We start from the raw sequence: 14,618 nt of genomic DNA on the forward strand, positions 1-14,618 counted from the left end.
ACCGGGTTGAAATCCGCCGTTTTATCATCGTTTTGTCGCTGTAAATCGAGTTAAATTATATATCTATAATTTTTAAATTACGTGCGAAGAAATGGGAGGGAGGAAAATCTGAAATCAACGGATTCAGCTGCAGCAGTTTGAAGGTAAATGTGCCTTATTGCTTCATGTTAGCAAGCTACTACATGTTGTACCTAATACTGTAACTGCTGGTGGAGCACACATTTGTTTTACATCTGTTGAAATTGATAATGATATAAAAATGTGCTAGTGAAAGCATCTTCAAATCTCGCAGCTGCCAATGGCTTCCATTAATTTAAATGAGGAGAGTAAAAGACAATAATGAGGTTACTATAAGGTTATTATAAGGTTAACCTCACTGACATTTCAGATGCAGTTATTAATTGACAGATTCAATGAATTAATTCAAATGATAAAAATGTTAAATGCACTAACTAACTCGCCTGTTTGCAGACAGCCATGTGTCCTGATTTGTTTTCTAAATTCTTTTCATTTCACCTGATTTCCATGCTTTTCCCAATTTGTCTTTAATCATATCTCTTGTCCAGCAGTGGAGGAATATTCAGATCCTTTACTTAAGTGAAAGTTCCAATACAGCAAAGTAAAAGTACTTAATTACAGGTAAATGACCTGCATGAAAGGCCGTACTTAGGTAAAAGTACACAGCAACAAAATAGTGAAACGTTATTGTGTCAGCAGCATCTTACTGTTGTACCTGCAGATTAGTCTGAGGGCTCCAGACATGACTAATTGCAAAAGAAAGAAGAAAAAAGTTTTATTCCATAAATCAGTTTTGACTTTTTCTTTAATGTGATTTTAATTTGATTTTTGATGAGATACTGGATCACTTCATTAAAATGACACCATGTCAGGAGCACTATTTGGTGGAGTGGTTAACAGCTCGTAGACATCTGAAGTGTGAGTCTGACTACACATTGCTTCTTGTCAGAAGTCAATTTTTTTTTCTATATTATATTAAAAACGGTTTTTTTAACATATTGTGTAAATTCTACATCATAAAGAAAGCTGTCAGATAAATGTAGTGAAGTAGAATGTACAGTTTATCCCTCTGAAATGTGGTGGCGTGGAGGGAGCAGCAAAAACAATGGAAATACTCGACTTGAATACTTTCTACTTAAGCCTTAATTTGTTTTCTCCTTCATCTTCTAGCTTCTCACCTCAGAAGGTTACAGCCTCTGTGGCGGCATCGCCAAATGGTGGACATCGGTGTGAAAAGCGAAGCTGCCTGGGTTTGCCACACTGAAGGACGTCACTTGACGGACGTCCTGCTTCCTGTTCACATCAGTGACAAAGATGAGGATGAAGAGGAGCTCAGACAGGAGACAAACCAGTAAGAAACATGGAACTTACCATCGTATATGTCAGCTGGTGACTCCAACATGGGGTTCATGAGCACGAGTTAACCGTGCTTGTAATGTGGGCAAGCAACCCTCACCACCTTTTTTATTCGCAAAAGAGGCAAAGATGAGTGAATTTTCCATTTTTGAGTGAATGCCATATTCCCCACCTGTCTTCCCCTCACAGTGGAGGTCCAGTGCTGCTGCAGCAGATGGAGGAAGGTTCTCCATGTGTCCTGACGCTCCACTGCAGCTCCTCCTCTGCTGCCATCAGCCGCCTGCTGGTCATCAGCGAGGCTCGAACCCTGGAGGTGTACGACCAGACGGGAGAATACTGCGGCACGGTGAGGGGGGTAAAGGAGGACGGCATCCAACCAGACAGGTAAACACACCAACGATGGATTACCGAAGTTGTCAGAGCTGTGCAGAGCTGAATTGTAATTCCAACAGGTCCTTCCTCCTCTGTCTTCTGGCTCCTCTTTTGTAGAGGGAAAATCTATTTTCAAGACCTCATTGTTTAATTTAAAATTGCTTCTGTTTTCTCATTGTCAAGTATTTTAAACACAAAACGTCAGGTAAGGCTATAATAGTTAATGTTGTGAGCGTTATAAGAACGCAACCAACCATTATTTTCATTATCAACACAGCTGAGAGTCACTGTTCAGCCAAGAAATTGTCAGAAAATAGCAGATAAACAACGTATTCAAATTGCTTTTTTAACTAACAGTCCAAAACCCAGAAAATATTAATGTTTTTTTTATAGTGACTTAAAAATGTGGAGACTGGAAAGTATTCACATTTAAGAACAAATTTTTGTCATTCTTACATAACAAACTAGAACCATACAATACTCGTCAAAATTGTGCAAATTTGTTTACAATATAGGATCAACAACAAATTTTCTCTTTAGTGACCCTCAGCAGGTTAATCCAGCCTAGATGCACACATTTATCATCACTTTTATATGTTCTTTTATTAAAAAATGCACTAAAGAAGCTGCCAGTCATCAATACCTGCTTAGTTAATTCAGACTCTTTTTGTTATTTTTATTATAATTTTAGACTGTAAATTACGACACAGTTGTGGATTTGGGTTTCTTTATCGCAACATAACAAAGCAGACGTAACCTGACTGGTTTCATGAGCCTCAAGAAGAGCCTTCAAAGCTATGCCTTCCATTTGTGTAGGTGCTTCACTTAAGGTTAAAATACTTTTAAAACCTTGTAACGTCTGCAGTCAGAATCATTAAAGTTTGGTAATTCTAAAAAGTTAAACTAACTTATGACAGAAAATGTACTGTTTTAAAAATATATGCATGTGATGACTAAAAGATCACGTGAATCTAAAACAGCAGCGTTTAGTGTCATCAGGATGAAGCCAGAGGTGGAGCCTGGCAACATCTGGAGATTAATCATAGTCAAGAACGTTTGTTTTCATGCCATTTTTCTCTGTTTGGCCACATGTACTGTTGAATACAGGCTTTAAAAATAACATAAAAACCATTATAACGTGGGTGCATTTGACTAATTTTTGGTGACGTTCTGATGAAGTTTTAAAGTTGTGCATTTTTCTCCTATTTTTGTGGCTCACAGTGCAGACAGAGGGCCTTTCTATAGGAAACAGCTGATCCTTGAGCATCCATCCTCAGCCTGTGAAGTGAAGGTGAGAACTCAGTCGGAGAAAACAGTGCACTATAAAACTATAAACCTGTATGGACTGAACTCTGTTTCTACACATCCCTGTTTTGGTTTTAATGAGCTGCTCCTGTCTCCCAGCTGCTCTCTCTGGCTGGTAGAAACAGTGTTTTGGTGTGTCGAGTCGTCGTGGGCCTTCAGTCGCTGCAGCCCGGCCCGGCTCGTGGCCCCGGCATCGACATGCAGCAGGTCCAGTGTCTGGTCGAGGAGATGGGAACGAACCTTTCACCGGGGGCCCAGAACCTCATGGACATGGTGCAGTTTCAGCAGAAGGTGAGAGAAAAGCAGCCAGGAGTTTCCTTTATTTGAAAACTCTCTGTTTCTGTGTGTTTATCAAGTCTCTGACATTTGAGATGGGGGAGTTTTCCGCTGAACATTCACATTAATCACGATGTTTTCAATCATCAGGTCTTCTGGGTTTGAGTTTGTGAGCTTCAGTGCAGCTCATTTATGTCACTCTTTGGCATCAGACTTCAGATTTGAATGATGGCGTTTCCTGGAACTTGACGGGGACTTTCAGCTTCTCTCAGTGTTCAGACACAAAAAAATTCAACAACAAGCTGCGTTAACTCTCCAAAGCCCAGGCACTTTCTGGGCGTTGTTTGCTCCTGTCACATTATTATTCATTGTGGGCTCATGTTTTAATTTTTTTTAACTGCAATGTTAAGTCGTGGACCTCCATGGAAACAGAACCACCATGAAGAAGGAGAGAGAACTCAGAAGTGTGTTTTGTTCAGTGTGACAGTTATAATGCCATAAATCATAAAAAAAGAAAAACAAAAGGTGAATTTTTAGTTTTTTTTTTTCTTTTTTGTGTGAAATTAAAAAACCTGGAATCAATGAAAGCAGCGTTTTCCCAAATGCCCACAGGTATTATGAGTACTAGAAAAAAATAGTGTCTACATACAATATATTTAATTTGTTTTTGTATTTGCCATACACTCTGCTTTGTGAAAGTTTCAGCCAAAAAAATCTCTCTTTTATTTTTTCTTGGTTAATCAGTCGTGGCTCCTCAGTTGTGCTTGTCTGTGCAGAATCTCCAGTTTATTATAGGCTCTAGTTACACCAAATGGTTTATATTTTTAGCAAATTCTTAAATGAAACCGTTTGTTTCTGGCTCTGATAAATGGTGTAATTTTTGCATTTCTTTTAAAATAACATGCGATTCAAAGGGTTATCATCCACTGGTATGTGTTTCTGCAGAATCAGACCGGCTCTCTGGGCGGTTTCCTGCCTCTCCTGATGGGCGGCGGAGGCTTCGCTGCTTTGGCAAGAGGAGTCAACGTGTCGACAGCAGCCGCCATCAGTCAACCTGCAGACTCCTCGGTACTGCATCGTTTACTCGTTAAAAAAGATCCTGAAAGATAGTTCTGAAATGTCTGTGACCATTTTGCAGATTATTTTTACTCAGTGTGACTAAATAGTGAAAGCAAAGGTTCTTTGTAAAGCACATTTCAACACCAAGGCAATTCAGAGTGCCTTAAATACAACATAAGAAGATAAAAGGAACTAAAGCAATATAAAAAAAAAAGATATTTCAACACAATTAAAAGAGTATTTTAAGGTGAAAAGTTATAAAACAGTTGAAAATATTCATTATTTAATGAAAGACACAGACTAACAGAAAGGTCTCTCGTCTTGATTTGATTGATAATTGATTGAACAGAGTGGACAAAAGTCATAGAAAAAAAACAGCAAACAGATTACATTTATAGTTGTCTCGCTGATGTTTATTCGTGTTGATTCGAGCATAAACAAGTTGGAGAAACCATTCAAGCAAGCAAAAAGTCAGTGGAACAGCACTGAGTAGGAACCCTAATTTTATAGATGTCTTTTTGCTGTTTATTAATAGTTTTCATGACCCATACATACGTGTGACGAAACTGTTTAAACACACGGGAAGTCAGGTGGTTAAAGAAAGCTTCTGTTTTTTGTTTTTTGTTTTTGTCACCAGCCCTCAGATGGCTCCATCACTCCTGCAAACGGAGCTCCAACACTTCAGAACGGTCGGATGTCTGAGAGCTCCACCCCCTCCTCGTCTCCAGACCTGCCGCTGCCCAGCGACAACGCGAATAATAACAGTACGGATTTTAATTTCTCTCTGGTTTGAATCAGAACGCTCATTGAAATCAACATTGTGTGGAATCAGTGTTTTAAAAAGCTTTTGTTTTGAAGGATTTCCTGTTTGGAGGAAGAATATCCTTAATGTTATGTAAATACCAAAGAGACAACAGCAGTTTGTGACACGCACATGTCAGTGCATTTTAAATGGTTCCCTTCTTAGTTGTCACTCAGGATTTAGTGACCAAACCTGAATTTTGAAACCTAATAGATAGATAGATAGATAGATGGATAGATAGATAGATAGATAGATAGATAGATAGATAGATAGATAGATAGATAGATAGATACCACCATAAATACAGATAAATAGGCAAAAATAAACTATAACAAAATATATATGTAATTTTGTGAAGCAGAAACAATCTGGAGTGAAAACCTCTAGATAAAGGTTGAGGGGTGAGGACATTGGGTGGGATGGAGCATCGTGCTCTATCACCAGACTGTGCAATGTGTTACATGTATCTGTATATTGTATACTGAATTTGAATGCTGACTTGGTTTGAATTTTGATTTGGATTTGATTTGATTTGAATTTTGGTGTTTTTTGGTGTAACAATTTCAACAATATTGAATTTCCCTTCTGGGATAAATAAAGTATTTTTCATTCATTTTCATTCCCTGAGGTCTTGTACCGAAGAGATTAAGAAAGTTTTATTCTATTCTTCTAATTCTAAACTCTGTCTCCTGTCTGCAGGCGGCGGTGACAACGGCGGCCCGTTTAGCCACGCCCAGCTGGCGGACATGATGTCACACTTCCTGACGGGGCAGGGTCACGGCCGGATGTTGACCTCCGACCCCGATCTTCTGCCGATGCTCCAGAGCGTCTGCGGCCAGGTGACCCAGCTGAGGCTGGATGATGCCGCAGCGGAGAAGAAGCTGAGAAACGGCAGCTGGTGAGTCCGTCCTGCTGACCAGCAGTGATCCACTTTATGATGACAGAACTCGTGTTTCTGCTTCATGTTGCTGCTGCAGCTATGATTCAAACTGAGCAGATTCTTCTGGTTTAGCTGATAATGTCAGTCGACCTCTAGAGCTTCTGATGTACACCTGGTCCTGTTAGTCTACACTGAGCTGCGTGTTGTAATCAGATGAAGTGGCTCCACCTGGTGTCAGAAAAATGTTACTGCTTGAATCCTGTAAATAAACACTGAGCTAGCTGAGGCTAACAAACAGCTATTTATATATAAATGCACTGATTTAAAATGATAAACTATTCTTATAACTACTATTATACAACAATTCTATGGATAGCATTGTCCTATAATCATTTGTTTGATATATTAATGAATTATTCAAAGAGAAGAGAAAACAAAAATGTTTTCTACCATGTAAAGCAATTACAAAGTGAGATATAGAGCAACACTTGATCTGGGTTCACTCTCAGTGTCCTATTGTAGCTCAGTCTTGTGTTGGTGATTAATAACAATCTTTAAACAAACATCAAATTAAGCTTAGATGGGCTGCTTTAGCCAGAAATTAACTCCAATTTAAAGCAGCTTGGGGAAAACTACATCTGGCTTCAGCTGCTGAAGTTTGCTATGCTTCTTATTTCGCTGTCGTTCCATGATTTGTAGCGTATTTAGGGTTTTGCATCCGTTAATTTTGGAGTGAGACCTGTTCCCACAGGGATTCATAGAACACATGACGTATGCAGACTGTTTCCACCATAATGACCAGGTGTGTAAGCAGCACATGTGTATGCGCCATGGAGATGCGCCTCAAACATAAAAATAGATCAGCCTTTATCTTTTTTACACAAGGTGGGCATGATGGGGGTTTTTTACACAAAAATGGATAATTAAGTGTCCATATATCATCTATTCATTTGCTATATACCAGCACAGGACGTGCAAACTCTACACAGAACACCAACACAGAGATTCAAACCTTCTCGCTGTGGAGCAACGGTGCTAAACTCTGCACAGCTGTGATGCCCATAAAGAGTCCATATTCTGTTAAATTGAATTACCGGTATACAAGGAATGACTGCCTTTGCATCAAACAGGGCTTCCACTGTGGGGTTTTGATCACAGGTCTGTGTTTATTGGCCTGTTCCAGCAGGGGGATGCCTTGTAAATGTCTCACTTACAGAGTCTGCTGCAGTCTATGCATGTCAACTTACACATGTTACACAAACTTCATAGAAAGGTTTACCAGCTGTACTGGGTCCAGAAACTGAAGCTCCCTCTTGTGTTTCACCTGTGTGTGTAATGTAGGTGTAGCCGGTACAACGCTCCACGAGCAGTCAGGTACAAGTTCACTGCAGCCAAAGTGTATTCAGCACACTTTTACTTGTGTTTGCTCACAGCATCACAATCAGCATGAGTCTCAGAAAACACTAAAAATTCTGTGTTGTTCAGTATCAAACCTGCTCCATACTCAGCAGGTGAACTCCATATGAGAGCTTGCAACTATTTTTTTTTTATCTTGTCTTCAAAATATGCCGTAGAGACAATGAGCATTTTTGTGCGCTTATGGCAGCCATGCCATTGTTGCTCCGTCACGTAGCCGAGGAGGTCCAAACAGAGACCCGATTATTTAACGGAACAACAGTTGTGATTGTCTGAGGTCACATTATTAGCTGATTGCGTTTTGCTGCTGACAGTGAGCAGACGCCCAAACGTTTCCTACTGCTTCATGATAAAACATTCCCTGACAGCATAGATTTCTGTCATATCATCTGTCGGGGTGAAGTCTCAGTCCCCGGTGCGGTCATGCTGCTTTCCACAAAACATTACGGTAACATTTCTGCTCGACTAGAAAGAGAGATTTGGGTTTGGTCGGTGGTTGTGCAGGGACAGTAGAGTTCATTTATCAGCTCTGTTGTCGCTATGAAGCAATAAAATGTTGCTAAATTGCAGCAAATCAAACTGGAAAAGTGTGTATTCAATGCCAACAGGCACCTGTTAAATAAATCTCCAGCTGCGACTAGATTCCCTGTGCGGTTGAAAAATGTAGTTCTGAGCTGATGCCACAGGCTGCAGCTGAATAAATCAGAGTCTTTGTCAGAGCTGAGCAGCACATGTGGGCTGATAGATGGTCAGCTGAGTCTGACTCCACATCGCGCAGAGGACGGCAGCTCAACGGTACGTCTGCACCACAACTCATCTTAGTCTGAGTCAGATTCCAGAAAACTGGGGAAAGTTGATATGAGCTCTTATGTAATAATTGGTACCAGAAAATCCAAAGGAAACTATGCAGCCTGCTTCGATCTGTGCTCCATTTGTAGATGCTGATAGTGTTTACTTTAATGTTGCGTATTTTTTCCTGACCCCTGACCTGTTTTTCTGTCTCATAAACTGCTTTTTGACAGACCGAGAGAGAAAGTCATTGTTTTCAGCCGTGTGTCGCAGGAGGAACTGATCATATTTGTGGTGGAAACAGCTCGACTTTAATTTGCGATGGAGAAACTGTGAGGTTTATGGTCTATTGATTGGCTCAAAACTGTCCCGTAGTTGTGCTACGTTCTCACTTTCAGAGACATTCTGGACTTGTCTGTGGTGCTTTTTGTGTGTTGGTGAATGTAAGTTAGACAGTTTCACCATAATAAGTACTTGTTTCAAGCCTATAAAGTTAACCACAATACCCAGAGGCTAACTCAGAATTAAGTGTTCATAGCTACACCTAGTTACTCACAAGAAAGGAGGGGAACATGGCTCATAATTTGTGGTTGAGCAGAGAGAAGGGAAAGACTTCTTGAAGACCACAGTAACACTATCTGAGCTTCATCCTCTGAGTGCTGCACTGTTTGAATTTAGGCTTCATAGTGAACAGAAAGAGGAACTTTGCAGATATTCTTCTTCCACTAACATGATCTCATGGGGAAACAGATGGAAACTAAACGGAGACAGTGGAGCAACAAGTTAACGTTAGCCTCAAAGGCTAGCATGTTTAGCTTGGCAACAGCATCTTTGGGTGTTTGTGTAATAATTAGAAATATCCTGATTTTAACTCGTGGCTGTGTTTGATATGATCGTTGCGGCCTCGATGAATCTGTGATCAGTTCAGGAGGTTTCAGACCAGATCTGTAAACATCGGTTCAGACCAAGACCCCAGAACCGGTTTCTCCTCCAATTGTCGGGAAGGTGTAAAGCAGAGGGGCACATAGATGTCATTTTAAGAAATATTAATCAGGTAATTTAACTTATTTTGATGGAAAAACCACTCAAACACCAGTTATTAGTCAAAGAAGACTCTTTTTGCATGTCTTTAAACATATCTAGAACAGATGTGAGCATTTTCCTTTTAACCATTTTATGAGCCAAAACCTTATTTAACAAGACTGGTTAAAAAAAACATAACAAAACAGAAGAAAACAAAAAAACCCTCTCATTTTCATTTTTATTCTCAGTTCTTATCATTTTGTTGCTGGAGATTTTCCTTTGGAGCTGGCTAAGCACTCACATTACCAAATCATTTGGATTGACATTGGCCGAGATCCCAGACCAGATTCGTCTTCCGATTGTTGGGAGCGCTGAAACTGGGATACAACGGCCAAAAATTCCTGCAGCCCAGAATTTATAACCAACTAGTCCTCTAGTGTAGACCTAAAAAAAAACATTGCATAAGATTTGGAGGTCTAACTAAATAAGGAAACCTACTCTTAGGGTTTCCTGCAGGGCAGTTTTAAAGCTCAGTGTGGTGGCATCGGCCATCTTGCTGGTGCCTGGCTGCTCCTAAGTCTTGGCTAAAGTGACCTCTAAGCAATTAACTGTCCTGTAATGGCACCCATCTGTCACTCAAAGCGGCCAATCCCTTCATTATGTGTAACTTTGAGTTGTAATACAATTCAAACAGGTGACTTTTATTAAAAATCACTCTGGTACAGTCGTCGTATATGTAGCGAATTAGCTATAGAGACCAAAAATGCTTCTCGTCACAAGGTGTAAACATGTTTATTTCTGCTTTAAAGTTGGACATTTTACCATTAACATCAATAGGCTTTGACTCGTTTTTTAAGGCAGCCTCAAGTGGACATTCATGGAACTGCAGTTTTATTTTTTTATTTTTTTAGCCCCTTTAAGTCCATTTTTGTGAAACCTGTCCCTGGGCTACTGAGGTCAATGCATCTTTCCTAATCTTGCTTCTTTGGTTGCTGAAACTGGTCTATGTTTGACCACCAAATTCCAAACCAAAGACAAAAATTTATCAAGTCTGTTATTCGATGTGTTGATGTTCTGTAACGTAGGAGATTTCTCCTGCAACGCTCATAGCTGAGCAGACAGGCAGCAAAGATCAGGGGTGAACATCTCTGGAGACGAGCCACGATGTGAAAAACTGGGCAGCAGCAGTCTGGATTTTCCCCAGTGGAGTGGTATGATTCACTGGAGTATTTCTTCAAAATCCTTGAGGGTAAAGAGTAATGCTGCTGGAATCTGCTGAGAAACCCAAAATGCTAAGACGTGCAAAAACACTGGAAATGTTTGAGGCGTCTCAGTTAAAAAGATTCCTCCAGGTGGTCAAGCTGAAACAAACCCAGCGTCAGCTGTCGGAAAGGAAATCTGCTTGAGTAAGATTAACACAGAAGGATCTGGAGGAAGATGATGGTCAGCGCTGGCTGTGGGTGGTTCAGGTTGAGACTCGGTTCTTGTTTGAGGTTTTCATGTCTCTCAGCTCACCTCTCTGCCTCCTCCTCAATGAGCCTTTCAGTTTTCAGTGAGTAATACAAAATCACAGTACAGTTATTATTGCATCCAGCAGAAGCATTAACTTGTGGTAGCAGGTCTTGGTGGAAAAATGCAGCAGCATGTGGCATTCGTGTTCAGACAGGGCTTCCTGTGAGTGGTCGGATTAAAGATGACTTATTAGACGTGAGATTTGATGAGTAATAATCACGAGACAGCTTAATCAGGTCCATTTTTTATATCGAAAATATTCTGCAATGGAAGAATGGCAACTACAGATTGTGTTTTTAGTGTTATGATGCGTTAAACAGAACAGATTAAAAGTGTTTGTATGTGGCTGTACGTAAATATGATTTAGATGTAGCTACACACAAATATTCAATTTAGCAAAGTTTGACATGCATGTGAAAACATTGTTAGATAGACATGATGATATTAGAAAAAAACACGATTAAAAAGAGTCAGTCCTTGCAGAAATTGCTATTAAACAGCAGTATGTGGCCAAAACAGCCTGGAGAAGCTGTTTTGAAGGAGGCACAAATACAATTTTAACCCAGTAATCCCACTTTTTTAATTGAATCAGACACAAATTATTACACAAAGAAGACTCCTTTTTTATGTGTCTTTTGTTTTGTGGCCGTACCTCAGTCACTTTTCCTTTTTTGTAACCAAGTATTTCACAATAAGAAGTCTTTTGTATGTTTTATTTTGTATTGACATGCACTAGTTGACTTTTCCATAATCATTTTTTTTTCTTAATGTGCGCTCAGAGTTGGGACTTTTCATTAATATTTTTAAACATTAGACATTATTTGATCCACTTGTTCATATTGCAGTTTCTGAATCATCGACATGATGAGAAATAACGGTGAAAACGTCACGCTTTTATCCTGAATCATTCCTTAAATGTTGTCATTCAAACACAGCCTCGTTTAAGAAGATTCATCTGACCATTTTAAATATTCAAAGTTCATGATAAAAAAAAAAAAAAAAAAGCGAAGGCCCCTGATGATTTAAGATGGAATTCCTTCTCATAAACCATCTGCAGTTTGGTGCAGCTCTCTCAACTAAATGTCCTTTTTCCTCGGCTCTGCAGGGAGTTGGATGCAGCCATGGAGCGCCGTCTGGACGAGATGGAGCGACGGCTGAAGGAGCACATGGACCGACGGCTGGACGCTCTGGAGCAGAAGCTGGAGAAGGTCCTGCTCAGTGCCTTGCCGCTGGTCGCCCTGAACCACGGGGCCGGAGGAGCAGCGTCCACCGGACCGTCGGAGCAGATCGCACCAACACCGGCCACGCACTGAGCTCTAAGATGCTAACCTGCAGCCTGGAGGCCCCGCTGCCTTCGATCCCACTAACAGAGACACAGCAATACAACAAAACAGGCTTTGGTTTAAACTCTTAACACCTGAAGTGTCTCAGCAGATGAGCTCTCCAGCTCACGGTGCAGCCTGTAACGGTTTCTGACCCAAGCAAGTGAATGTTTTAAAGCCTGAATGTACAGCAGCAGCACTGTCCTGTCAACGGTTCTCACTACAAAAGCACTGCACTGCATTTGGGGAAAGTTTGTCTTACATGAACCAGGAGAAGCCTAAAACAGTCGCAGTCTGCACTGAGAGCAAAAGGAAATGCTTTAAATTATTGCCCTGACATGAACTTATGCTCGTTTTTAATGATTTACACGTGACACCAGCTGAACGCTCATTTGTTCCACTTGTAACTGAAATGTCAACACTCCAGTTATTCCAGGTGTTGTTCTTCACACTGTGTTCTGTAACTGCACTAAGGCTGCAACTAATGATTACTGACCATCTAATCGATTCTGTGAACGGTACAAATAATGGAGACCTCAAATTTTAAGTCTTGTTTGGTCAAATTGATGATTCAAAACCCAAAGTATTCAGTTTAAATTCAGAGAAACGCAGCTAATCCTCACATATGAGAGGCTTAAACCAGAGAACTTTGGCATTTTTGCTTTAAAATGACTCAAACAATGCAGCTCTTATCAAGACTGACGTGGTGTGAAGGGTTCTGGTTAATCGGGCCTGACCCGTTCGGTTCAGTTTGTCTTGAAACTTGTCCAAAATCTCCGTATGAACTCGCATGCTCCTGCAACAGGGGTGTGAACAGAAGGTGTGACTGTATTTTAGTATGGCGCTGTAATGTTTTAAATAATGTACATGTCTGTAAACTATTAAGATTTCCACCTGTGATGTTGAACTGTACTCACGTAAATAACAAATAAAATATATATTTATACAGATGAAGATGTTTGTGCAAGTTCTGTTTTGTTATGTGCAACAGAGAACACTAATTTTATCCATCCACTTTCAGTGCATTTAAAGGACATGACAGAGGTAACAGTGAGATAAATCTGTGATAATTATGGAACATTTTAATGGTTGATTTGGTGCCTTTGGGATCCAGCGCTGATTTTCTAACCGAAGCGTATGAGTCAGTGAGTCCTTTAAGAGCAGACAATACTGATTTATGGATGTATCGTCTTGACGACGACGCTAGTTGAAGGAAAGTGTTGCTTAAGAGTTTCCCGAAAAGTAAAATTAACACAGTTGATGTGTCCCGCCACGTTTCCAGTAACTGACTCATAAATAGGTTAGAAATTAACCATTAAGTTCACCGTAAGTTCTCCACACTTTACCAAAGCACTGGGTCCAGCTCGTGACACGTCTGCTCAAAATGTGAGCAGAAACAGAAAGTCTGCTGCGAGCCGAGTTATCAGACACGAAGTGGGTCACGGATTGCATAAGGAGGACGCCAAATTAAAAAACGATGTGCGGATGTTTTGTTGGGAATGTGCAGGACAGACGGTGAGTCAGCAGCCGAGAGAGAGTTCTGGGAGAGAAAGTCTGTTCTGTCAATCAGGACAAACCGGGTCACTGCTTCCATCTTCATCTCGTCCCGCCGAATGAAAGGAAACTCTGCTCAGCTCCTGCTGCTGGAACAAGTCGTTCGTCTGCTGTCTGAGAGTTTCATCCCCAAACCCATGGCCGGTGTATCTTCCCTCACCATTTCACTTTTAATAGTTTTTTTTTGCGATCCAGAAACTCACAAGCACAAGATGATGGTGACAAATTGACAACAGATGCACGGTTTCTTCAACTGTCATTCAACAGTTTGTAAGAGCGAATAGTTGCTAGTTTTCCAGTTGCCTTTGTTAAACTCAAAGTCTGTGTTTTTGCTAATGTTTGCTTGATCATAAGGTGATTATAATGGACATTTTCTAATATTTTCTCCCATTTTAAAAACCAAAAATGAAAAAAAAAAAGTAATAAAATACGACATTGTAAGGAACCCTGGATTACTTTCATGATGCATTAACACCTAACCAGGAGTTTTCTGTGTATTAATTACTCGAAACAAAGAAAGTTTTCCACTTTAATTGCTTTATAACATCGACTCATTCTTCATTTAATTTGGCTTTTTTGACAAGAATTTACAAAAAAAGACGCTTTCATGTCAAAGTGAAAACAGATTTCTACAAAGTAATTTCAGTTAAATATAAAATATAATAGAAGTGACTGCTTAATTATTCACTCCTTCAAGACAGTATTTAGTCGATGCACCTTTGGCTGCAGTTCCATCATTGATCCTGTTGGTCTCCATCAGTCTGAACATCTGGATGCATGAGTGATTTGCATATTAATACCATCCAAAAAGTCTATAAAATGCTACATTACCTGACTATAATACATATTAAGGCTGAAATCCTGCAGTGTTATTAATCATGGAGAATAACCTGACTATGTGAGCATTTAGCTAAGACCTTATGGTTTTATAAAT

At 40.1% G+C, this 14,618-nt stretch overlaps 1 protein-coding gene across 1 annotated transcript; it reads left to right on the top strand.

Moving 5' to 3' along the window:
• Positions 1-46: 46 nt before the first annotated feature.
• On the top strand, positions 47-13,084 carry cunh10orf88 (chromosome unknown C10orf88 homolog). The gene is made up of 9 exons (XM_008287137.1): positions 47-143; positions 1,189-1,369; positions 1,564-1,758; positions 2,968-3,037; positions 3,151-3,342; positions 4,273-4,395; positions 5,024-5,150; positions 5,888-6,086; positions 11,914-13,084. The coding sequence occupies exons 2-9, from the start codon at positions 1,233-1,235 to the stop codon at positions 12,119-12,121; spliced, it is 1,251 nt and encodes a 416-aa protein (XP_008285359.1). The 5' UTR covers positions 47-143; positions 1,189-1,232; the 3' UTR covers positions 12,122-13,084.
• Positions 13,085-14,618: the final 1,534 nt, after the last annotated feature.

This window comes from Stegastes partitus, unplaced genomic scaffold, assembly GCF_000690725.1.
Source record: "Stegastes partitus isolate 25-593 unplaced genomic scaffold, Stegastes_partitus-1.0.2 Scaffold488, whole genome shotgun sequence".
Lineage (NCBI taxonomy): Eukaryota > Metazoa > Chordata > Actinopteri > Pomacentridae > Stegastes > Stegastes partitus.

Bases quoted from the DNA above. Each gene is read 5' to 3' on its own strand.
- cunh10orf88 (XM_008287137.1), top strand. From the start codon at position 1,233: ATGGTGGACATCGGTGTGAAAAGCGAAGCTGCCTGGGTTTGCCACACT. The intron at 3,038-3,150 runs GTGAGAACTCAG...CCTGTCTCCCAG, and splicing joins CCTCAGCCTGTGAAGTGAAG to CTGCTCTCTCTGGCTGGTAG. The intron at 3,343-4,272 runs GTGAGAGAAAAG...GTGTTTCTGCAG, and splicing joins TGGTGCAGTTTCAGCAGAAG to AATCAGACCGGCTCTCTGGG.